Source organism: Anopheles maculipalpis, chromosome 3RL (genome assembly GCF_943734695.1).
Source record: "Anopheles maculipalpis chromosome 3RL, idAnoMacuDA_375_x, whole genome shotgun sequence".
NCBI lineage: Eukaryota > Metazoa > Arthropoda > Insecta > Diptera > Culicidae > Anopheles > Anopheles maculipalpis.
This window is the reverse complement of record NC_064872.1, coordinates 3,797,912-3,823,625: the sequence shown is the minus strand read 5'-3', so window position 1 is coordinate 3,823,625 and position 25,714 is coordinate 3,797,912. Positions and strand designations below refer to the sequence as shown.

The 25,714-nt window shown below is 46.6% G+C and overlaps 3 protein-coding genes across 4 annotated transcripts in view; 2 read left to right on the top strand and 1 right to left on the bottom strand.

Moving 5' to 3' along the window:
* Positions 1 to 25,714, top strand: part of LOC126563828 (nuclear pore complex protein Nup154) — a 505,032-nt gene that overhangs the window by 149,521 nt on the left and 329,797 nt on the right. The window lies entirely within an intron of this gene.
* Positions 375 to 5,861, bottom strand: LOC126563787 (uncharacterized). Its single transcript, XM_050220526.1, has 3 exons — positions 5,687 to 5,861; positions 5,272 to 5,585; positions 375 to 5,200 (listed from the first exon to the last, which is right to left on the bottom strand). Exons 1-3 carry the CDS (start codon positions 5,728 to 5,730, stop codon positions 375 to 377), a joined length of 5,184 nt encoding a protein of 1,727 aa, XP_050076483.1. The 5' UTR covers positions 5,731 to 5,861.
* Positions 6,441 to 7,961, top strand: LOC126564549 (glycerate kinase). Its single transcript, XM_050221627.1, has one exon. The coding sequence runs from the start codon at positions 6,441 to 6,443 to the stop codon at positions 7,950 to 7,952; it is 1,512 nt and encodes a 503-aa protein (XP_050077584.1). The 3' UTR covers positions 7,953 to 7,961.

The window sequence follows — 25,714 nt, the reverse complement described above, 5'->3', positions numbered from 1 at the left end:
AGATTATTAACAATTTCTCGTACCGCAATTGTACCGCATTACAGCTTGACATTTACATAATTAAAATGTTACTTTCTTTAGTAAAGTGACTAACTTAATCCTAGCTCCTTACAATTAAATTATACAAAAAAAACTGCAGAACGATCAATATTTTACTTTCGAATCATACAATATTATCTCACAGTACTCTGATCCAGATCAATTTCCTTTATATCTTGCCCTGCTATCAACACTACACTTTTTGAAAACAACAGGCAGTAGAAACACCCTAAAGGAGGACAGAAAATTGTTAGTATTAAAAAAAAAAAAACAATAAATAGGTTTCATTTTTCGTACCTTTCTTAAAGCCGTCCTTAATCGTCCATCAGCACCTCTCATTTCGGCAAACCTTTTCCGTACTGATATTGCAGAGTCCTACACGATTTCTCCACATCCAGTATAGTTTGCTCGAGTGGATTAAAAACATGATGCAGTTCTGTTGCAGCCGTTTGCCGTTGGCTAAGCATCTTTTCCGCTCTAACCAACGCTCTCATACCCTGTGCAATAACATCATCCACAACGTCCTGACTGTACGATAACCCGTTTACTAGCTTGGTCCGTTTCTTCCCGCTATCGCTGGGGATACTATCACTAAAGCTGCTACTGCCACTGTAGCTAGTGAAGCTGTCACTTATACTAACGCAGCTTTCATTGTGCTGCGTGAGTTCCTTATGCGTACGCTTACGATCCGAGATGATCGCTGTGATGCTCGATCGACCGGATTGATTCGAAAAGCTGGCGTTGGCTTGCGATTCTTCGATAGCTTTTTGTGCTTGTTCCTGTATCTGTAGTAATTGGTCCTTCCACCAATCCGTTTCGGTGTGCTGTAACAACTCATTCCTTCGATAACATATTTCCAGCGGTGGTGAGCTTCTCGATAAAACGGTACGGAGAATTGTATCAGAAACCAATGCTAATATTGGCACCCAATAGCAGTGGCGAACATTCTCTTCCGACTGTCCCGTGTGTCGTGTTTCCATATCGTACACATATCCTGCCAGCTGTGAAACTATTCCTTGAACAACTCGTTGAGTAAGTGTGCTAAGGTCGACAGAATTTTCCACTGAAAGCACCCGATAGCTCGATAAGTAGCTGTTCAGTTCCGTTCTTAGTCGCTTGACATCCGATGCGACACCTTTAGTAGTTGCTTGTTGGGCGACATCATCGATCGCACTCTGTAGAGTGTTTGGTAGTGGACGAAGCTCGAGAGCCTTAAGCAGCTGTACTATTTGCTTTCTGCGCTCAGAACTGTTCCAATCTGGTGGGAAATACGCTTCTGGTAGTGGTAGAAAATGGCCCGTTTTCGTCACGACGGTACCATCACGTAGTTTGCCGAACTCTTCTGGAAGTTGAACGAATTGCTTCAAATCTTGATCCACCATCGATTGGACCTTGGTGAGGATTGAATTGTACAGCTCTACGATTGCATTCCCATTCTGTCCGGCTAAGGTGTAACCGTCCGGTTTACGGCAAGCTTTATCCAACCGGAACCACATCTCCGAACCAACGCAGCATTCCAGGAAGTCCGTCAGCGGACGCATTTCTAACCGCTCCAGGTGGCGTGGCGATTCGAACTGAAGATGCGCTCGATAGCAGCTCGTAAGGTACGTGATTGCCTCTCGCAGGGTGTCGTTTTCCGTTACCTTATACCAAACAAATACACGCCACCGTTTCACCACACCAACAACTAGCCCAAGTTTTTGTGCGATGTCATCCACGGAGATGACACTTCCATCAGCTCCGGCAGCACTGTTTGGACTGTAGAGAATAACTGCAACACTTGGTGGCTCCGCACTTCCACACTTAGCAAGGATGTTGTTTAACCGTTTCCGGGCCTCCGCGACTTGACAACGATCGCTCAGGAAAAATAAAAGCCCATCAGTCAGCTTGCATGCCTGGGAGCTTTCTGTGTGCTTTTCACTTTCTAACGATTGTCCTTTCAGTAATCGCATACAGATCGCTCGCTGTTCCTTGCTAGCATCGGACGAACGGTTTACGTTTAGCTTTATCTGCTGTTTAGTAGGTGGTGGCTTTATCGCTAAATAGAAGTAAGGATGATTCGTTTTTCTATCGTCCTTTCGGAACGCACAACACTTCAACCAACGTTGCACGAAGCTAGGAAATCCGGCCGATCCTTCCTCACCTTCGGAGGGTACCGATATTACCAGCTTCCAGCAAATTGGTCCCGGAAGCCGTATTAACCTCGTCGGAGCTAGTGTCTGCAACTGATGAATCATACCTTCTAGCTGTACAAACGGATCGATAAGCTGTCGCTCGGGAAAAGCGTCAAACAGGAAGACTTCACGCTGGACAGCACGATCCTGCAACACCTCGTCCGCGCTTCGTTTCGTTCCCATCGTAAAACGAGCATTTAAAAATGGCCTCAACTGATCACAGCGTGGTAGTTGATCGATCCCAATACTCCCATTCACAAACGATGGCGGTACGGTTCGCATTAAACGACGCCATCTTGCCGCACTCTGAGCGTGTCGGTGCCAACGGTGAAAATATTTTACACTCAGCTTCCAAGCACGGGCCGCTTTTAGACGTTCCATGCGTTCTTTTTCCTGCTTTGCGATGGTTGGCAGCATGCTTTTTAGTATCTCATTAGCAAGCTCGTCGAACAGTTCGGGTGGATATTGTTGCATGCGTTTGTGGCGCGTGAGAGCTGTATCTGCGATATCAGGAACCGTTTCTCGAATAATTTCATCAAGCAGCTTCTCCAGCTCGGTGGAACTTGCCTTTTCGATTGTTTTTTTACGCGCTTCTTTAAGCTCCTGCTGTTTCCTTCTTTTCTCCTCTTCTTGCTTTAATTTATCCTGTTTTTGCTTTTCGAGTTCAGCCGCTTGGTCCGGTTCTTTTTGTATAGGAAACGCTATGCAAGGTTTTTCCATATTTCCCTTCCTTTCTTTAAGAGGTTGTTGAAAAAAGCCTCCGGCAAGCGATGGCGTTGAAGTAACGGGCGGCACTGGTAGTATTGTGGAAGCTTTCTCAAATAAATTTGTCCTTTGTCCGAAAGAGTTTACTGAGCTGGGTAACGAAACACCACCGAATGATGATGGTTGGGGGAAACCTCCAAGTGTAGGTTGGAACAACGACAACGACGATGCAGCCAATGATGTTTGAGGTTTCAATGATGACGTTTCTTTGGCCGCTTGGAAGAACGTCTTTCCGGCTATTGTAGGTGGATTTGCGAATTGTACCGGGGTGTTGTTGCGTTGATCGAAAATGTTGCTTTTACTTGCGACTGTTGCATTACTGGCATTCGGTTGACTAAAAATGCTCCCTCCAGATAATGCTGAACTAGATGACAATGAGCTGAACAGATTACCACCATCAGTGGCGGCGTTGGGTGTTGTCGATGGAGGATTAATGCTTCCGAATATACTTTTCCCAAATCCAGCAGATGAAAATGCAGGAAGTGCACCAGGAGTAGCTGTTGATGGTTTGAAGATGGATGTGTCTACAGCAGAAGGTTTAGGAGGTTCGCTCGTTCCAAAAACGTTGGGCGGAGGATCCACAGCAAATGGTGATGGAACAGGCTTTGTTGGAGGTGTCCTAGCTCGAGGAGAAACCCTCGGAACTACGATTGTAGGTGAAGGCACTTTGAAAATTCTATCGTCCGACAAGGTTTCATTGCGTTGTGTGTTGAAGATGGAACTATCTACCCTGTCTTCCTCGATTGTATGAAGAGGTTGAGGGTCTTTAAAGGAAGATTTTGGCAACGGAGTTACATTCTCCTCTGTCTCTTTCCGGTCGGTAAACACCTTCTGTAGCACCTGCTCTCTCAAGCATCCATTTGCATCGAAGCTGTCGGTTGGACGCTGTACCGCGGGAAGCTGTTTTTCCCACTGCTCTAGTGGACGTCCACAAATGGTCTCACCGATCGATACGGTGCGTTTGCTTTCTACTAGCTGCACTGCACGGGATGTGCGAAAGGGAAGATCTGGTTTGTAGAACTGCCTTGGCTCAAATATCACCACGTCGGTCGTTTCATCGACCACAATGCCGTAATGATCGAAGAACGCTTCCGCTTCCTCTTGATCCTCGAAGCCCAGGATGCTCGTCATGTATTCCAGCGAGAAGGTTGCGTTTGAGCGTACCGCGTACGCTTTCCGCAGGATATCCAGCGCTTTCTGACGAACTTGCGTGAAGTACCGGAGCAGAATGCACGCGTTCATGTAGGTAGTCGATCGTACGAGTTGAAAAAATCGCACGAAATTGTTCTCCTCCAGCGCGAAGTACACGGAGAGCGCAAATTGGATCTCGCTTGAGTGGATGATTGCCTCCGGAAGTTGCCGTAGCTCCCACAGGAAGTTACCATCGTTCAGATACAGCAGTACCATGTACGCCCGAAACTCTGCTTCCGATGGACAGCGCTGTCCCCGTTGGGCAAGATCCGTATACATGTACTTAAGTGTTTGCAGACATTTCGTCATATTTTCGGTGTTGATTTTCTGATCAAACACCGACGGATCCTCGGAAACTAGCCGTGCCGCACAATGTATGTGAAAGCGTGTACACTGCTCCACCAGCTCCACAACGGTCGGTGAGCAAAGATCTTGCTGCGTGATGTCTTTCCGGATGCCGCGCGTCCGATCCCAGATGTAATGAAACCAATCGCTTACATTGCCACCACCCTCACTTTCCTCATCGTCACACAGATCGGCCAGATTCGTTAGCAAAAAGTGCATCGTACGTCCAAGAGCATGCTGCGAGCGTAATTCGTGCGGTAATGGGAGTTCCTGATCGGCTGAACTGCGCGAGTATTGTTTGATAGCTTTCACATGATCGATTTGATTGCCTCCACCGAGCTGCTTTTCGTACGACGGCACCATACACTTCCATTCCCGCAAATAGCGCTCCTTTTCGGGACACATATCCGGACACGTTCCTTCGATATTTTTCGCCTTTCGAATGTCGGTCGTACGTTCCGTTGTGAGGCGAAGGTAGCGGTCCTTTGCCTCGAGCACTCTGTAGCGTTCTTCTGCCGAATACGCTGGCTTCCGGGCTAACGATTCGAGATCAGTGCGAGCTTGTTTAATTTTCGGATCAATCTCGGCACGCACTGCCGGAGGTAGTACAGGTTTAGGAAGGGTTGGACGATTGTTTGGAGTGACGACTGCGGGACGATCTGCGCTTTTGCAGTATGCCAACAAATCTTAAAAGGAGAATATTCATACATCAGGATAAGTTACAGTCACAGTGGAACCAGAATATACAGGCACTTACTTAGCGAAGGTGACCCCCGAGTATGATCGATTGCTTCCAGCTCCATCTGAACTTCCAGATCGATAGGCGATCCACCCACCTTCCCATTGTCACCAAACGTGGCAGGTTTCAAGTCTGTCCAGGTTATGCTGAACGTGTGGTTCTTGTACTCGCCACCCCGTTCAAGCGCTTTCAATGCTGACTCCGAATCCTCATACTCGACCGTACATGCAAGCCGGCTGGGCCGAAGTATGAAGCGCTTGATTTTGCCAAACCGGCTAAAGTGCGATTTCGCGACCAGCTTGTCCAAGAACAGTTCCGGAATATTTTCGCAACTGCAAATAAAAGGCGCGCCGGAAAAGAAACGGAGGGGGTGGAAGGTAAATAAATGACCAAGCGCTTAATGCAACACCACCGATCACAGTTCGTTACTTACTTGATAGATGTGCGAGTTTCCGTTATTCCATTAGTGGCCATCATCGCAATGGGATTGGTACAGCACACGCGAGCAACTATTTTTATTATTTTCTAGTTTTTCGTTTACAAAAACACGCTTCGTTTGGGCCGGCTTGCATTGGTTGTTTTGATTTCTGGCGCACATATGGGAGGTGGGCCAGAGCTGTTTGACGTTTAGCAGCGGGTTTGGCTGCTTCGGACAAGGTGACTATAAGCAAGATGGTTTTCATAGTGAAGAGGGGTAAAGAATTTTAATTTGTAACTGTGGATTCAACACGATAAATGAATGGGTTGAATGGGAATATTTTACGTTTGATATACAGTAGAAAAATTCTCCAAAATCATCAGAAGTTCTAGTGCAAATATTATCAACAGGTGGCATTGGAAAATTTTCATTATCAGCACAACTTTCTTCAATCCAGTTTGGTGTGGCCAATTCCGTATGAACTCCTGAGCTAGAGTGTATATACGTGAAGGCTTATAGAGCGATGGAAAGACAGTTCGCCGATAAACAAATAAACAGTTACATTTGGGGCAACGAAAAAAGGTATTTGTTTCTGTTTAGAAATGCAATTTACAAACGGTTTAAAGGTATAAAGTCTTCATCATTCACTTCCAGATAAAAAAAATCTCATCAGTACAAACTCCAAACTCTACACAACATTTCAACAACCGAGCATCTATTTGCGTCGTATCAGCCGTATCTTCTGATGTTTTTCTAAGGACAAGTATCGATGATAAGATTGTGGGGACAGGCTTCTCGGACAATGAGTACCAGTAATTATGGCAACGTAAGTAAGCTCAAGAAACTGTTCCTGAGTGGTGTTGATGCGGTGAAACCAAAGTCATTGTTTGAAGGATGTAAAAACAGCACGAGCAAAATGAACCAAAGCCTCAATCACGATCACAAACGCTATCATGTGGTAGGTTTCGGAAAAGCCGTTCTAGGGATGGCTGTGCAGTTGGAACAGCTGCTCGGGAGTCGCCTTCGAAGTGGATGTATTAGCATTCCACTTGGAACAAGTGACAAATTTGCTGGAGATGTAGACTTCACCCTATCACCCAACACTACGATCGAAGTAATCGAGTGCGCTCGCAACAATCTACCAGACGACCGATCGTTGATGGCGGCGGGGAAGATAAAGCAGATCGCGCATAGTATGACGAAAGACGACATTCTCTGCGTTTTGGTATCTGGTGGAGGTTCCGCTTTACTTTGTCTCCCGAAAGCACCCATTACACTGGCGGAAAAATTACAGATGATTAAATTCTTGTCCACGGCGGGTGCATCGATCGATGAGCTGAACTATGTACGAATTGCTTTATCGGATGTGAAAGGTGGACAGCTAGCGCTGGAAGCCAAGCATGCTTATCGAGTTTATTCGTACGTAATATCGGACATTGTCGCTGACCCGGTAGAATTGATTGCTAGTGGTCCTACCGTTATTCCGGATGGAGTGGATGTGAATGGGAGAGCAAAGAAAATTCTAAAGAAATACAGGTTGTGGGATGAATTGCCAAATTGTGCTGCTGAAATTATCGAGAGAGCGAGAACTAAAGAAGATAGAATTAGTTTGGATAATAACGAGCTATTTTTACTTGGAAGTAATGCAGTGGCGGTGAGCTGCATAGCACAAAAAGCTCAGGATCAAGGGTTAAAGTGTATTGTTTTATCAAAAATGCTTGAAGGAAACGTAGTAGAATTGAGTACCATGTATGTTGAGCTAGCAGTAACTTTATACAACTATAAGAAAGGTCTTTTTTCTGAAAATGTACTAACCGATAAGTTAGGAACCAATTTAACAAAACTAAAATCTATCGATATAGAATTGGAAGAATTTGTTAGAAATGTAGTTGCTTCGAGAACGGAATCCCTTTTGATAGTTGGCGCAGGTGAGCCAACCGTTTGCGTTTCCGGTAGCGGAAAAGGAGGTCGAAACCAGGAACTTGCGCTTCGGTTTTCTTACGGCATTCGGAACCATGAAAATGTGTTCGATTCCGATGTGTGTTTTCTTTCGGCCGGTACAGATGGAATCGATGGTCCAACGGATGTGGCCGGAGCAATTGGAGGAGCGTTTGTTGCAAGAGAGTATGAAGAAAGTTTCTCAAGCGAGGGCAAATTGTTTATAGAAAATAATGATTCTTACAGGTTCTATGAGGCTTTTAAAGAGGGACAATATTTTGTGAAAACTGGTCACACCGGTACGAATGTGATGGATATACACTTATTGTTGATAGATTCTTAGAGAAATTGATGGAATAAGTAAATAAATTTTATTTGAAAAATAATTTCTTTGTTTGAAACAACCGTCGCACAGATTTGACTGTCTAGTAGTGATGGGCGCTATGGAACGTACCTACATTTCATCCCGGAGCTGGTTGCGAACCTACGATCGTACCATCGCCATGGGTTCAGAACCGTCTCCGGAGTCATTTTTTTCCATCACTACTGTCTTGTCGATCATACTCTAGCCATGCTCCGTCACGCCACGGTCTAAATTAATTCATTCCTTACCTCGAATCATTCTCCCCCTACACAGATTATGAGTCACTCAGCAGCAGTAATAGTAGACGCTTAGAAACACCGGAAGAGCGTCAACCAAAACGGCCATAATTTATGGCCATCTGATACACGGGCCACGGATGGTCTGTGAACTATTTTCCCTCGTCTCGCGAGCTTGGGTGTGTATGTGCGTATGGGGATTTTGTTTTGTTAATGAAATAACCGCCCAAAAATCAGCATGGGGCATCATAGTTAGTTCTACATCGATCAAGTTTTTCTTTCCGATTCGTACTACTACCACCACTACTGCTGCTGTTTAAATGGAGGAGCTACGAATGTGTGAAGACGCTAAGGCAGAGCCCCTTAGAAATTAGCCCAACTCCAAACTAGAAGATTGGACACTAACCACCAATCGGGAGGTGGGAGAGCCATATTATAAGTGTCTGTGTCTCGCTGTCTGTATATGCTTCGAGATATCCATTCCAAGCCATCTGGCCATCAGAGATCTGTAGACGCTGTGCCGAGGGGGTTCTCAATTTACATATTTTTACTGCTTTAATCTTAAAATTATGCAAAAATATAATAATTCTCATAAAAGTTGTACATCTGTTTGAAGAGGCACCACAGAGACCAGTTCTGCCGGTTGGCATATTAGGAAAGCGGCGTATATAACGCATGAGCTGTGGAGCAACAGGCAAGCAGAAAAAAGTCCAGCCGGCATCGCTAGCTGACTTATCACACTGAGTGACGACGACGACGACGATTTGGCGAAGAGATGTCGGCATCACATCGCCGTCGTGTCCACCTGCAAAAGCCCACGCGGTCGCCGAAATGGCTGCGCACACACTTTGGTATATATATGGTGTGGTGGGACTTTTTGCAAACTTTTCGCAGTTTTTTGTTCGTTGGTTTCCTTCGAGGGGTAAAAAGGATAATGTGGCAGTCATCATTCTGCACCTTTGTGCCGCACCTTCATGTCTCAAGACCACATTCTCGCTTTACCACCATTTAATGGGAAGCTCGATGCGCATGTGCGGATCGGTCGAAAGAAAGTAAATGGGTAAATCCGATGAAATATGTTCACTCCTGCTGTATCTACCATGCTCCACGCTCTGTATCTGGAATCTGCGCCGATGCACGCAAAGTGATCGGCCGTTGTGTTTGTTTTGTTTGTTTTGCAACGATACCACGACATTAACTTTTCTTGCTGACAGGTTTTCTTATCACGGTTTTCCACACAAACCCTCCGGGACTGCGTCTCTGGACGGAATGGCGATTTTGGAATTTCAAGTTTCAGGCTCGCTTAACCTCATTCTCTTCCACGGCAGAGTGGACGAGCCAGAGTTTCTCGTGGAGCATCATGCTGATTCACATTTATTTATAACGCTCCAAAGTCTTGTGCCACACTACCTAGCTGATCTGAGTGTAGTTTTCTAGTTGGATTTCTAGGTTCCAACAGGAAGCACCCCAATTGGAGTCATATGTTCGATAAGCGACATCTAGCAAGACATCAAATGGAAAATCATAACAGTTCGTTAAACTCTTTTCCGCACATAAAATTGCTTTCCATCTTCGCAACTGCGGTTCAAGGTTAAGCATCTAAAAGAGGCTATATATCCGCAAAATCGTTAATTTGCCACAATAAACACAATGGTGCCGACCATTACACCATCACCGGCTCTGTCAGCCAAAGCGTACAGAGAGACTGCATGGAGCCACGTCGGCAAACAGTTCTCCATTTCTGCAACGCGCACAGTGATCCGGCGTCTTCAAATCAGACTAAATGGCAACGATAGCAGGCAGAGCCGTTCCCCTACATCACCCGCAACAAACCTCTATACCTCACCGTGTCTCAGTAAGGGGTCGTTTCCGGTTTGCGTTTAATTGGCCACTCTGATACGGCGCTCGGTATGGACCTAGGACGATCAGGCTAATTCTAATGTGGGAAGAAACGGTCCGTTATGGTCATTTCCCGAAAGGGGTATTCAGGTATATTGCGCCTGCTGTGTGATTTACTTCCTTCCAACGATTGCAGTTCGCCAGTGCACGATCGAACAGCGCGACGATCGTCGGTTCCGTTGCTGGACGTAATTGCCTAAACGGAAGAGAAATGTGGCCGTGGCAGGGTAGGGGACTGTGGTGAGTTACCAGACACACGGGTACGCTAATTGAAGCAAACTCATCAAACTAATAAATTGAATAATCTTACCAACGAAAAAGGAAGTGCTGTGGGAAGTGGCAGGAGTTGTGTGCCAGTGTATCTTCGCGTGCCCACCGTCGACTAGACCAAAATTCTAGCTGTGGATAAGGTTGGAGAAACCGTATCAGCTGCATAGTTCAGCTGGCATATGGACGCGCTGGTGATAAAAGTGGACCAAAAACGATGCCCTGGCAAACTGCAGTGCGAGCTCACAACGGAGAATGCGCAATTATCAGCGATCGTTACTCATTGCGGCTAATTGCTGCCGCACATTCTTGGGCCTCGCCGTCATCCAACGGTACTTGGTTGGAAGAAGCGAGGCACAAGAAGCAGAGTGCTGGATGTGAAGCTGCGGTACGCATAAGCCGCAGTTTGACCGGATGGACGTTTGAGGTGAATTTCGTCGACGTTATGTCTGGTGCTGTGTGTCTTGAGTGATCCATCCACGCTACACACCACCGACCGAACCGTTGAATGATGGTGATGATGCTCTTGAGAGGCAGAAAGTTCACACTCGACCAAACGTTCGGTGAGTCATGTGCAAGCGGCTCGAATCCTGGAAGTGCCTCTTCGTTTTGGAAGAGTATCCAAAATAAATGCGTCCTTTTTACTTTGGAACTCTACTAGACTGCCACTAGTGATTTTGTTGGCCAAACTAGTTTTTAAATTGTTTCCAACTACAAATTAAAAACTCGTTTCCCAACCCCCAATGAGGAAGATGTCTTTCGAAGGGGATTTTTCCATTGAAGTTGCTAATGATCATGGGTGTGCGGCTTGGAGTTAAAAAAAATGACGTAAATATTGAGATTAGAATTGAAACTCAATGTTTCAATGACGTCAAGTGATGCATTAGTAATTATGAGTTGATTTTAACTTTGTTTTTCTTACAGGTGGACACAGGCCTAAAGCTACCCCGACTGACATTCAAATACGTACTTATCAAACGCAACTCGTCCCCAAACAAAACTGACCAGCGTCGGTGAGCAAAGCTGGGCTCACCCTTCACCGCTCATTAATGCTCATTAAAAGGGAATTCTTCGATCGAGGGCCTCCCCTTGCGTGCCCTTGCCGACGCAGAAAATGCCGACGAATGTGAACGTGTGAAAAAAGAATTAGAAAATCGTAGCCTTTATCTTCCACCAATGGTGATGAAGGCGGATGTACGTACTCAGCAATTTCCTGTCTGCGTTACCAACCCGTCCGAGGAGGGACGAAGAATCGGCTTGGGAACCATTCCATCCAGCTAGCATCCAGCTGCCCGTATGTCCAGCCGGAGCCTTTATTGACGAGAGTGAGAGAGAGAGAGAGAGAGAGAGAGAGAGAGAGAGAGAGAGAGAGAGAGAGAGAGCGGGAGAAAGAAGGAGAAGGACAGCGCAACACCAAGCAAGCGAACAAGTTTGTTTTAAAATTTCTCACTAATTAACAGCTATATTCCAGGCATCAATAAAAACTATAAAAATAATCATAAAACAACAAAAAACAGGTGTCCTATACACATCTTTAATCATCCACATCGTCACGAAGTGGTCCCTCGTCTGGTCAAGGGACCACAACGGGCTCAAGGCATTCTTCACCATTTCTCTATCTTTCTCTCACTCCCTCAGTCTGTTTCTCTTCCATTGTTGTTGTTGTGGGCAAGTTCTTCATCTCGTCAGAAATCTCGAAGCTCGCCGGGACGTAGGAAAGCGCCCTTGGAAGTGTGCAGCTTAGGTCTCGGCAAGTCAGGTGCGTTCCCATTTCGAAGTGGCCACAAATTCCTGACTGAATCGCATCCAAAAGTGCATCGGTTCCGATCTCCCTGGAGCGTTTTCTGACGGGTGATTTCCTCAGTTGGAGAGTTTGGAGAACTCTTAATCACAATACTATTTCCCACGCGGAATAGCCGCAAAACGTAAGACCGAGCTCGGTGGCCACGGTGGCTCTCTAGATGATATGATATTCTTCTTGTTTTATTTCTCTTGCCTGGCTGACCGTAGATGCCCATCGTCCCTATCGACCATCGAGTGTTTGTTGATGATTTTTATCGATTATCATTGCTTCACATCCCTTCGGTCCGTGTGCATCCCGGGCCAGTAGCTTGGAACATCCAAACAAACGGCTAGAAACAGATGACTTTACCCACTCCTCTAGACTAGAGTGGTTGGTAGAAAAACTCGGTAGAAGTCACAGCTGTGGAGCTTTGGGTCTCTTTACGATCGTTACGATCGCGCCTGTCGATGGAAATGCGCGAACGAGAGGGAAAAAAAGTTTTATTATGAAAGCCACATTAGGCTGTGAATATTGTGAATGTTTTGCCGATGAGTTTTATGGCCATTTGGGGTCGTCAGGTTGGGCCCTGTGATGTGATGTGTTGGATGGAAGAGGTTACGTAGCGCATTTGTGTGAGCATTAGGTGAGCATGGGAAGTTAGTAGTTAATTGAAACAGATGACTCGATCGATCACAACTCTAAAAGGGCTCTTACGAAATATACAATGTTTAGTGTTCGATTCAGGTGGATGAGGAGCTAAAAGATTATGGCTTAGTAAGACAACGTAGTAATTGCGCAGAGTTATTCATAGGCTCTAGCGATTCAGAGTTTAGGTCGAAAAGCTGTCGAAAATGAACTTAAATGAACCTTAATGAGTATCGTTGCTGATGACTAAATTCAATAGAATTTGTTCCAGAAGCGAATGAATATTGGAAATGTCCATCCGTCCAAACAAATCGGAGACCTGACATTTCCTCACTTTAAACCTTACGCAAGAACTCTGAAAGCCTGCTCGCCTCGTGAAGCCTCGCATGCACCTGACTATGCTGCCGTTCCCGTTCGGCCCCGTTTGGCAGATTGTCCATCACTGTGTGCAGCACAAGATGCGCCATTAGTTGGTGTGTGACTGCAAGCTTTTTTTTTTTTGACACTGTACGTTACACCTCGCAAGCGTTCTACGGATGATGAGCTTCATCCAACCTTTTCACCCACCGGCCCTCCTGTGTATGTTTTGTTTTGCCGTTTGCCGTCTGGAGCTGGAAGCTTCTCTTTCACATTCCGACCGACAGCACGATCAGCTACGCGGGCGGAAATGGCACCTGGTTTTATGTGCGAGCTCGCGCGCGCACGCGCACACCTCACCATGCCCCCGCGCAGATCACTGAGGCGGCCAGGCACCGTGGTTGGTGGCTGGGCTGGGCCGGGAGGGAGAAAAAAATACGTTGATTCGAAAAAACTGAAGGCCACCGGTTAGACCGGTTGCAGCCACGGAGCCGTTCGATTCGGGCTCGGGAACTGTGGAGCTGTGTTGGCTCGCGATCTTGCCTCGAACTGCGCCGCCCTGGGCTCCGATTCAGCGGGGCTCAGCAAGAGTTGCGGAGGGGTACAGAAACACGTTCTTATTAGTAGCGCGGATTGGTTGTAGTAATGTTGTTAAAGTTGTTTAAGATGTGTGTTTTTTGTGTTGTTGTTGCTTCGCCAGTCTCTTCAATTTCAATTCGCCCCTTTGCGATGTCATCGATGTCGTCGTAGTCGTCGGGTTGATCGTTATAAGCCTGATTTCTAGCTCGTCGATACGAGGAAGAGGAGCAAGGTGACGGATAGAGGAGAGTTAGAACGAGGTGAGTCACATGATGTGCTTAAGTGTTGCACGTTAACCGATGAATTTACATGCCAGTTAGCTGAAATAGACAGACGCTGCCGAGGAGTTCCAGCTAGCAAAGTACAATAAGGAAGTTTGAAGTTGAGGATAGTGAAAAAAATGGTACAAATTGGAAAGATGTTTGGAATGCAACTCTAGCATGTAAAAGAGTTGCTGGAATTGTTGTCGCGGGAATTCCTTGACCGACTGTGTGTAACGGTCGCCAAACCGTGCCCAAGCTCTCCTGAGCACGCACGGATTTATGGGCCTCCTTTCGAGGTTCGTTCGGAGAAGAGATGCAAATTATAAAATTGAGTATCATGTAACAAGGTGATATTTTCCACCCGTCCTCACCCGTCGTTCCCGTGTGTACTTCCTTGCACCTCTGCGAACCTACATGCATATCCACCGGGGGCTCCACGAAGGCTGGACCCGATGCTGGCGACTTGGACTCACTCGTTCGCTCGCGCTTGCGCTGGGAAAGGGAAGCATAAAAGGGCAGCTGGATTTTGCACCCAAGTTACCGTTGTTGGGACCCGGTGGCGGGTGAACCCGTTCCGATGCTGTTGCCTCGAACGCTGGGGGTTTCATTTTCTACGCCGATTTCTAACGATGCAAATGTTCGATGTTCTCGTCGTCTTGCTGATGCTGGAACCAGCTCGAAAACCAGCTTCCCGAGCCGACAGCCGCGATCAGGCAAAAGACGGGCGAAAGCAAAAAAAAAAAAAGCCCGACCGTAGTTGTAGTAGGATAAAATAAATAAAAATAGCAGCAAGCGGTTCGAATGGCCATCGCCGAGGCATAAACGCCGCGACTCAACCTTGTCGCGCTCGCCCTCCGTGTGATTTAAGCCCCCAGTCAGCTATGGGGTGAGACAGTAGGAGGTGGCGGAGGCGGAAGATGGGAAGAGAAGGGACATCGAGAAGAGGAGGCTTGATCCACCTGTTGCGCAGGTTCGCTGCTTCATCTACATACGGCAGGCTGTATGCGGTCCGTTCGCGGGAGGCTTTGGCTGGGGTGGGGAAAAAAAGCAAAACACAAAAACTTGTCCACAAACCAGCAATATCGTATGCTTCACCCGATCATGATCATCAGCATTCGTTGCTCATGATAATCATCATCATCACCATCATCATCATCGACATCATCGTCGTAATCATTTCGATTTTCTTCCTGCCACACTCGACCGTGGACCGGTGGTGGCTCACACAGAAGGGGTTGTGAATGGATAGGGGTGAACAAGGGAGTATAAAGGGGGGGGGGGGGGGGGAGTAGTTGGCTGTCATCTGCAGCAAACATCGGCTAAAGCTCGGCTACCACCCGGAGCCTCGCGAAGCCCGGAGAAGGGGGAGTTTAAAATAATCATCGGATAGATTTAACCAGTAGAGAGTTGAGCGCAGACATAACAGCATGTCGAGACGACTCGGTGCGGGAATTCGTCCGTATTTTGGGAGGAATTAGCGTTTTCTCTTCCCTCCTGTTTTGTGTAGTTGTGTGTGACGTGTTTGCATGATATGAGTGGTTAGTAAACAACTCCAGATCATTCGAATTGTCCAAACAAAGATTATCTTTCTCACAAACGATAGTGACGACGAGAGTGAGGGATGTCGGGATCAAATTACAACTGCGAATCAAAAGACTTGTGCTGCGCCTAGTAGCGCAAGCGACGAACCCAGTTAGTATCCACCCGGTTCTGGTGTCGTTCGAGTGATCGGATCTAATCGATCGCTGTGATCTATGTGAGTGGTGTTCCTCCTTAGGGTAGGTGTGAAAATAGTAATGAATCCTGGCAATACCTTGACTATGGGCGATCGCTCAAGCAGTCTACTCAACCTACTTTAAATGCATTGAGGAATTCTTTTCGGATGAAGTGTTGCAAGAGAAAAGTGCCCAATAGCTGGCATACCAACCACTCGGGCCCGCTTGGGGAGAGAGAAAGGAAAATTGTTACAAATTCATCGCCCAACCAGCGCAAAACTCTAGCTCCTTCGGTGCGCCTTGTATTGCGAACGGGGTGAAAGTACACGATGGGCGAAGGCAACGACAGGTGAATGGAAGAAAGCCCGCGTGAGGGCAGCTAGGGGTTGTGTGAGTTTGTGCAGAGCTGTGTGTGTCTGTGTAAGAGTGTGAAAGAGATAGCAGTAACGGGGAATTGGTGTTGTGTGTTTTGCGTGTGTTCGCCTCGGCCTCGGCCTCGGGAAGTGAATCCGTTCCGTAGCCCTCTTGATATCCCGATCGGTTTGCGCGGGGATCGCTTTAAGAAGAAAATCTTTATCGATGGGTGAAGATGGTGGTGAAGCATGTGGAAGGATGGAGGGAAGGGATGGTTAAGGGAGGGAGGGAGATTTTGGTGCTGTGTGCGTATGTGTGTTTGCGCTGGTCCCAAATAGCAAGGAAATGGGCAAGGAGTGGTGAATTAATCGAAGCTATTAAGAAAAAAGATCAGCGTGTGTGCGTGCGTGTGTGTGCATAAATTGTGGAGTCAACCCCTTCCCCACCCCAGAAAGGAAGAAGGAGGAAAAATGTACCAAGTGAAACAAAAAGCAACAAAAAAAAAAAAAATGCCGGTGACAAAATGCAGCGAAAAGAATGTTCGAAACAGGTGTGGTGAAATGGCACAGATCCTTTAGTGGTGGAATACTACTAACGGTGGAACTGAAGCGTTGTGATATACTATCACTTTCCGTGTGCTATGAACACGTCTTGTCATTATAGTGTATTGGTGATTATTTATAAATTTCACACAACACTCTACGCATTACTTCTTCCTCATTATTTCTCCTATTGACATCGAAACTAAACCTGACAACAGATTGATGATCGGTCGGCTCAATCTCAGCCACGGCTGCCTCGACTCGAATCGCCCCAAGGCCTTTGTGAAAGTATAGAAACGACCTACAAGGTCACCCCGTCTGAGACGTTTCAACAGTTTTTTTTCTTCCTCGTTTTGGCGTCTAAGCAAAAGCAGTAAAAGTTGCTAAACACAGCGCAGCTTTTTTTTCATAGCAGACAGGTGAATCCGAGGGAGATTGAATAGCTGCGATGAACCCATTTCCCATCGTCTTGAATTGAGAGTTAATTCTGCAACTAAGAGCACTTAAAGTTACGTTTAACGAACGACCTTATTATAGCACTTCAGTCTTATATTGGTTTACTAGACAAAGTATTGCATCTAGATGCTGAAGACATCGAATTCTTCGAATCTTATTTTTTATCTTGCGCGAGGTATAAACATTTTATAGCATAGCTTAGTGCATATTGATGACGAGTTGCATATTGATTATAATTAGGAGTCATTTATTTTTTTTGGACTTCTTGCCCTAGTGGGGTGAGTGATTTTGCTAGTCCTCGATGGGTTTCCTCGACGATTTATAGCACGAGATTCACACTCTAAATGAGCTGTGAATTCTTTAATAAACGCCACGAGAAGAAAAGAGAGGGGATAGAGACTCAAAGAAATCGTTTCGATTTACGGAGCAGTCGAAAAGTCCGAAATTCCCTTTTTTTGGTCATTCCGGTTGATTAATGACGTCCTAGATACGTTTTCAAACCATCAAAGTCCTTTGCATGAAGCTCGCAGCTTCGATATTTGGAGTGCAAGATATAACATCGCCCTTTATAGTACAACTAGACGAAAAATGTGAAGATTTAGATAAACTCATCCCATAAACGCTGGATAAGATCCACAGGCTACTTAAATGTTCATAATGTAGTTCGAAAAAGCGATAAAATTATACATCGACTTTGTTTATAGCATGGTACCATACTTTTATAATTTAGCTCACCCCTAAATACACCACATTTGTCAGTGAAGATTATGTCAAATTGACCGAAATAATTGCATTTTCCTCACCTGGAATTTTAGGCGACAATAGAACGTTTAAAGGTTATCTTATGAAATAAGTCTAAACGTACCTGTATGCATTTCAGAGGGAACAGCGAGCGAGGCACGAGGCCATTGTTCCGCCTCCAAGAATGACGTTAATTAGCGTATTTCAATTACACCACGCAATTCCTAGCATGATGCCAGCTTTATAGCGATCGAAACACAAAGAAAATAATGACACATGCATTTCTCTCGCTGGCTGGGTAGGAAAGGGTACGATGGCTAGAAGCTTGCGGTTCGGTAGCTGTGAAGCCATGGGTGTGCAAATCGCATCCACACAGCAACCGAAACAGGAGGGTGATCAAAACAGCTTCGATCTAGCCATTTCTTTGCTATGATTAGCTTGCGGTTTGCGTGCAGTCAAGCCTGTTTATTATACAAATGCGCAGAATGTCGGTTCGGCGACGGTTGGCCTACACCGTAACCGCACACCGTCGGGCGGCCCAAATGTGACTGATCGGGGTGCTGTAGATTTAGTTACGAGATCAATGCCAGGAATGCCATTTGTATCCGCTTACCTTACGGCCGTACTGTTTCGCTGCATCAGAACAGGGTTGGGATGCAACGGGACGAAGCAAGGGGAGCGTTCGAATGGAAGAATATTTACACGATACCCTTTTGAACATGATCGTTACATCTGTTTGTACAGCATTCTCTTTGGGAGAGAAGTGGCTTAACCGCAGTCTGCGTACATCGGTCACAGTGCCGAATCGGCACACAATATTGATGTTACGGAACTTGGGAAGCATGGACTGCTGCTTGACTAGCGAGTAGCAACGTGGTGTGTAGTTACGGCTTCGAGGACACGCGTCCGCCATTTGTCAGAAATCTTTCCAATGTTGCGCTAAACGGTTACAGTGGCGCTAAGAGCGTTTGCTTGGACTAACATGCGAGTTGTTTATTTAGTAACATAACAGATAAACAAAGCATCTATTTGACAGATCTCTCCGGTAGTCTATCGATACCCGCGGGAGAGTGCTTATCAAACATGTTGCAGAGGGAGAAAGCGATGCAGAATCTGTTAATACGATCAAAGGATCTATCTGCAGCAAAATAAACTTACTTTGCACAGCCAACACTCGTCCCATTCGCCATTAGCTTAGTTTATTTGTTGATGCTGGCCGCGTTCAGCTGACACTTTGAGCACGTTCAACAGTGGCAAACGAAATATGCAGCGGAGAATGTGCAATATTCATCATTATTCCAAACGCGCCACAGGACAACGTCCCTATCGAAAACGGGAAGAACCCGTGCGAAGAACGGAAGCTGGACACTGACAGGCGCTCCAGAAATCCTGGCCTGACCAGAAGGACCGGTGGTCATCTGAAACCTGATTTCCAGACCCTTTCCGGACCGGTTTCAGTGGTGGACGAACGGCACGAGTGTGTCTTGCTGCGGTTCGGGATACGACTGCGAAACCGGGGTAGTTTGGCCCGTGGCGATCCGGTTTGCTGGTGAAGTGCGCCGTCTGGATACGCGGAGTAGTGAGGGCGATCGAATCGAAGATCGGCGTATCGATTGCAGATGTGCTCGTCATGGCGCAACTCGGACAGGAGGAACCCGCTTGGGGCACCGCTTCGCACGAGCCCCAGTGGACGGGTTTGGACGGGGGAAGTTAGATCCAGGAGAATCCAGGAGAAGAAATCAATTAAAAACAAATTTTCCTATAAAAGGAGATAACTCCATTCCAATTAAGAGGAATGTTTTTGCTCACACAAATAAATAAAACATAAGCAAACGGAGAAAACCAGTCCGATGTCCGAGTCCGCGAGTCGCATCACAATCGATGCTTAGGTCTCTCCTCCCCCTCCGACATCGCCCCTTCGTTGTTCGTGTTGTTCCTGGAGGCCAGATGGGGCTCCCATCTGGCCCGGCACACATCCCATCCCATCACCGAGCCCGGCACACAAATAAATAAAAAGAAAAACTGAAATGTATAAAACGACAACAGCGGCAGATGAAATTAACATTGACATACCCGTCACAGCATCCGTCAGGCCAACATGGGGACAGTTTGCATTCCGCCGACGGCAATGGGTCAACCCGACTGCCAGCCCTGCTACTGGTGGTGGTGTGCCTTTTTGTGCGTTCGGCCGGGCCGGGCAAAAAACCGGACGGACGGAAACCGGGATTGGGATTCATTCGTGATCTGCAATTCATTCAGGAACGCGCAATGCGTGTATCAATTAAATGCGTTCGGGTTTCCCTTCAGCGTTTTCCGCGTCCGAATGATTATTGTTCCTGCTGGGTAGCGCTGAGGGGCGGACGCGCTGGGGGAAAAAAAAAGAAATGTTCCAAAGGGCCAGATTGTTTTCGTGCCGTTGCAAGAAGCTCGTTTTGTTCGTGACACCGTTCGAGAAATGTTCCAATGATCGGTGATGGTGATGGTTCGATTATTATCGGACGGTTTTTATTGCTGTTTTGTGCTTGTGGCATCGGAATCTTGCCAACGTACCGGAAGTGGGCAAGTGAGTGAGTGAGTGAGTGAGTGGTGTGAGGTGGCGTACACGATCGAGCTACTGATCGAGAGCTGACGAGGCTTGACGAGGAGCTCGTTTTATGAATGAAATGCGCGAAAAAGGAAATGCCCGGATGCTACTCTGCTGATGACGATGATGCTAGTGACATGCGACATTGTCCTTAAAAGTTCGTTGAATGAATGAGAGCCTGTGTCGGCCAGTAGATTACGAATATTTCTTTGAAGGATCTCTTTTGAGGCTCTTTGAGGTACTTGAGATAGACTTTTTTAGTCGAAATCCATCCTAGACATCCTGGTCTGACATCCTGGACGCGTCCTTGAATTTGTCCTCCTACAAATTGTTGTAAGAATCGACTCCGGTTGATATTTTGAGGCGCCTTATCGTTGCCACTATTTTTCGATCCTAGGTGTCTTCTTGGTTGATCAACCTCTGCTAGATCATCTAATAGCTTACTAAAACTTGTTTATACCATGTAAGTTGGATGACAGGCAGCCCTCAAACTATGATGGAACGCCTCGGATGGGATTTGAACCCTGATTCTGTCGCGCAAAGACAGGCTCCGTTGTCGATAACAGTCGATCCTAGATATCGTATGCAAAAGCTTTATAAAATAATCAGATAATGCCTATAGTTTCTTCGTCATGACTTAAACCTCCTGCAGTCCTTCTTGTTAAGTTTCTACTCCTCTATTGTTGTAGAATTCATTGAAGACATTGCACATACTATGTAATATGATAATTTCGTACACAAGCTTACAGATATTCTCATGCCTCATTCTTGGTTAAAGGAGGTTTAAAGTTCTTTTTTCTGTGAAGTCATTGTTGCTGTAGAGGCCTCGCCTAGAATACTCGGAAATTGAAGCCAGTAGGCACTGTTTAAGTGGCAAAAATGGAATGCATGTTAAAAAAAAAACAACCAATCGATGCATATGGCAACCGAAGCTGGCTTCGAGGAATGCTAGCCACTACCGGCTGAGATAGATAGAGAGAGAGAGGGATGTACATACACAATCCTTGGAAAATTGCACTTACGCACAGAAATAGAAACCGATAAGCCGATGAGATGGGCATCTTGATGGGATCTCGAATTACAGCAAAGGAAAAAAAACCGTTTGACGATCGGTCCTCGGTCAATTGGACGTCAGCAACCAACGTGAAAACTCTAAGCTGTACCGTTCTTTACACTTCTGTTGTTTCAAAGTGTTTTTAGACTTTTAAAGATGCTTGTTGTTTTTTTTTTTGTTCGTTCCTTTGCCCTCGCCATACCCCGACGACCGGAGTCAAGCTGTCTGGCAACGTCTGGAAGCGAAGTAGCTCTATTGTATTGCGAGGAGAAATTCGGCACCTCCCGCTGCCGAGACGTCGCATATGCGTGTGTATGTGTTGGACCGAACCAAAGGATTCCACAAGAAAATCGGAGGAGTGAGACCCCGAGACCGCTTGACGGCACAAATCTTATTAGGTCGTCTATTGTGTATTGCGCAGCATCCTAAAAGAAAAAGAAAAAAGGCCCGGAGAGCTTTCCTTGTCCGAGCGTGTCCCCGGGGCCACATCGACACATAGGCACATTGTTGTTGGCGCATTATCAGCGTTTACGAGTGGGCACCGAAGGGCCACTCGAGCTGCGGCACCTTTTTGCCTACGGAAGATCACGCCATTATTGTATGGCTGTCACGGTTTGTGTGTGTATGTGTCCATTTTACAGCGTTGATTACTATCCGACGCTTTGCGGGACGTTTTGGGACGCTTATGAAAGCATCCGAAAGGTGCGGTGCTGGTCAGTATAATTTATTTACATTTAACGAATCATTGGTGAGCAGCGTCACGCGGCCATAGGCGCACCCGAAGCCTGTGAATGCCCAAACGGTACGGCTTGGGAGAGGATGCGGTAAGCGTCGCTTTTGTTGTTTTGTGCTGTGTGTTCCTTTAATGGGTCGTTCAAGGTTGTGCTAGCCCGGACCGGACCAGACAGCCTGTCGCTGGTTGAGCTATACGAGACGTCTCTGCAGTCGTCGGCGAACACTCGTCTCGTCTTGTGTCATCGATCGCCGCAACATGGAAAGGGCGCCAAACGTATTTTCTGCGTGTGTGTGTGCGCGTGGGCTTATGGGCCCTTTCATTTTTCCTCACCGCACCACCGCCGAGTATGTGAGAAGGTCTTTCGGGGCGCTTTTGAAAGTCGCGCACGACGAATGCATAAGCTGAGCATAGTTGACCCACAAAAAGCTGAAAACCGAACAAGCTAGCAGACTGGGATAGATATTTTCAATGTGAAAGAGTTCCGTTTTGCAGATTATGAAACGCGTCTTACCTATCGATGCTATAAAATAGTGTACTGACGCTATAAAACGTATTAAACGTCATAGTGACGTTTTGACGTTAAAACTGATTACTTCTTGTAAACATTAAGGCCAGGAAATTACTTCTGTGCGCCATGAACAGCGTGCTTGCATAAGCGCTGTTAATACCATTCAAGTAGGTCACAGGCAACACTAAAACTTTCATAATTAAACGAACTACACGCCAATCGCTCGAAACTTTCGGCTAGCTGTTTCAGGTATATTATTACTACATTTACCATCAACACGGCAAAAAGGTTCCCGTGTTTTTGGTTCCAAAAAGCATAAAATTGCTACATATCGGCTACCAAATTGTTTACTTTCATCTGAAGGATTTTCGGTAATTTCAAACATAAGCGTGCAGAGTGCCGAATGCCGCTGTCAGACCGCCGGTTGTTCGGGGTGTCGAAGGTTGATTATATATTTAGCCGTCAATGTGCGCAAGACGCACTTGGGCTTGGAATTTGCACGCTCCGTTTCATTCGCTCTTGGCCGGGCGTGAGAGATGTAAAATTGATTGAACTGCTGCTGGGGAGCTCGATATGTCTCTCGCCCGTCTGCTACCTTCCGGGAACACCGGGAAACCGTTTCCCCAGTTTGGGGGATACTCATTCCATTTATTGACGATAATGATTGCCGACAAAGGAACGGTTTGGTGCGTGTTCGCCGCAGACGTTCTGGCGGCTGCGAAAGATCACATGCAGTGTGTGTAAGCGCGTGCGCGTGTGTGTGCAGCATTCGTCGGCGGTCGGCGAACTGACTGATCGATCGATCGCGAATATCGGCAAGGTGTCGAATGATGCTGCCCAGCCGATGACCTCTGTCGGCGCGAACTATTCCCTGGTTTGCTGGCTGTCCTCGTAAATCGCGCGCTTGAAGACTTCTTGTATGAGCGGATGGGAACCTTCTTAGCTGAATAAGAGTTTATTATTTTCAGTCATTTGCGAATGTCAAGTCTTGGTCCTCGATCATTCAGCCCGAACTGCCACCTATCGTAGATTGTAGAATACTTCGACATACAGTCTGTACAGCCAGTGCCACTGTGTCTGGTCATTATGCTGTTGCGTCCTTCGACGGCTACCCGCGAAGGTTGTGCTTCTGTTCGGTACATTCACACGACGCAATCCGCTCACTGTGTATGAGGGAGGGGGTGAAGAAGGTGAAAAAATGAAAACAACATAAGCAAAACCTCTGCACAGACGCAAAGGGGGAGAGCACACAATCAAAGGCAAGCGTTGGAAGCGGGCTCATAAAAGCCCTGTCAGATAACTTGTTTCCCTGGAGCTGTTGAATATTGTTGATTGTGGGGTGCCTCCGGTGGCGATTTTGTGTTGGTTAAGGTTTTGGGGAATCGTACTGCTATCAGTCATCTGGGCTGGCTGGTGACCAGCGTCCAGGGACAGCAGAGGTGTAACTTGAAACCGATCCACGGTGTTGGGTAACCGAACCGAAGAAGAAGGACGATTACAATGTAGTACCGAAGCTATTCGTGTGAGTTGCTTTTTTTTTTGCATCGAACTGATCGTTTGGGAAGTTTTTTTTTTGCATAAACACTGCTTCGTTTCAGGGGTGTTAGATTACTGACCTTTCGGGTGAGTTAGAATCGCTTCCTTGTTTCGATGGCCAACAGCTAGAGACGTGTAAGTGTTAGCCAACTGCTTTTAAGTGTCATTTGCAAGGACTCTGAATGTCTTTACTGACTACCTGACTTGCGGAAGGTGCTTTTTATTGGAAATTCATACCAAAAAAGCGATGTCTTGTTTGTGGAACGTCGTCTAATGCTCGCAAGGTATTAATTTACGTTGAGCAAAGCTACATGAAGATCAGGATAAGAAATGCGAATGAAAACGGTTGGGTATTTCCCAGCTATCTAAGCAAGTCTAGGGGAGGCTCATTCACGAAGTGTTCGGAAAATCCCGCTACCATCGGAGGCTAAACATCCTTCCAGGTCATAATTTATTTGAAGGTGTGAAAAATAATAAACGCACTCTGATCCTTTTGTTATTTCTAGTATCATTTCGCTCATGAACGGAGTTTCGGGGTTTTCCCCCGAAGGATCATGTTTTGGGCTCACCGTTTGATGCTGCTCATGCTTTATAGGAGCTCTGGCAGTGGGTAGAAAAAAAGGTAGTAAAATCTCGTTCCCCCCTGCAGAAGGATTAAAAGAACGCAACGCTGTTAATCTATTGCTTGATAGTTCCGCCAATGGATGAAGTTGTGATGGACATCACAACAGTTTGCTGACGTGAAAAAAAAGAGTAGACAAGAAATCACGACTCACTCCTCAGACGCACAGACAGCGAGCGCCACCGATAGACGGGGTGGCCCAGATTACACAACCGTACCGACCGAGGGTGCTGTATCGGCTGCTTTACTTCGGCAGCAGGCAAGCTTTCTCGGCCCGGTCGATCGTCTCAAAAAGCGGGAAGTGTGTCTTAGAGTAAACATGGCATGACCAGTGCCGCTTCTGGCAAAGCGTGGTGATAATTTATTAATTGTTTGATTAAATATAATTCATTCGATCTAAATAACAGATAAATTTCATTTCACAGAGCATCAATCCCGTGTGCATGGCCAGATGCATGGCGCATCAAGTCGTGGCAAGTTGTGGCCGATAGGCCGGTGTCAGAAGTCCACCGGTATGAGAGGACTGCCTGACTGGCCTGACGATCAGATATACTGACTCGGTCGGTTTCCGTTGTGCCGGAGTGGTAATAAATAATTCGGAAGTGAAAATGACATGCAATTGCTGTGCTGTGCTCTCTTCTGGCACGGGGCTCGCTCTCTCGCGCTTCTGGGCGCGTGAGACTGAAGGGCCCTGTAGCGATTCCATACTCCACGCAAGGCCACAACCTGTGTGCGTGGATGCGAGTGTGTGCTCGCGTCAATCAGTCTATCCTGAGCCAACGATCACGATAGAGCACGCACATTGCCCGACCAGTACGACAAGTGCCTCGTCGGCTCGCGTGCGATCGGTCGCTTTGCTTGAGC

What these genes read in the sequence shown, in the direction of transcription:
- LOC126563787 (XM_050220526.1), bottom strand. Translation starts at nt 5,730, where the DNA reads ATGATGGCCACTAATGGAATAACGGAAACTCGCACATCTATCAA. An exon ending in GAAACTCGCACATCTATCAA is followed by an intron (nt 5,586 to 5,686) that starts GTAAGTAACGAA and finishes TTTTATTTGCAG; the next exon opens with TTGCGAAAATATTCCGGAAC. An exon ending in TCGGGGGTCACCTTCGCTAA is followed by an intron (nt 5,201 to 5,271) that starts GTAAGTGCCTGT and finishes TCTCCTTTTAAG; the next exon opens with ATTTGTTGGCATACTGCAAA.
- LOC126564549 (XM_050221627.1), top strand. Translation starts at nt 6,441, where the DNA reads ATGATAAGATTGTGGGGACAGGCTTCTCGGACAATGAGTACCAGTAAT.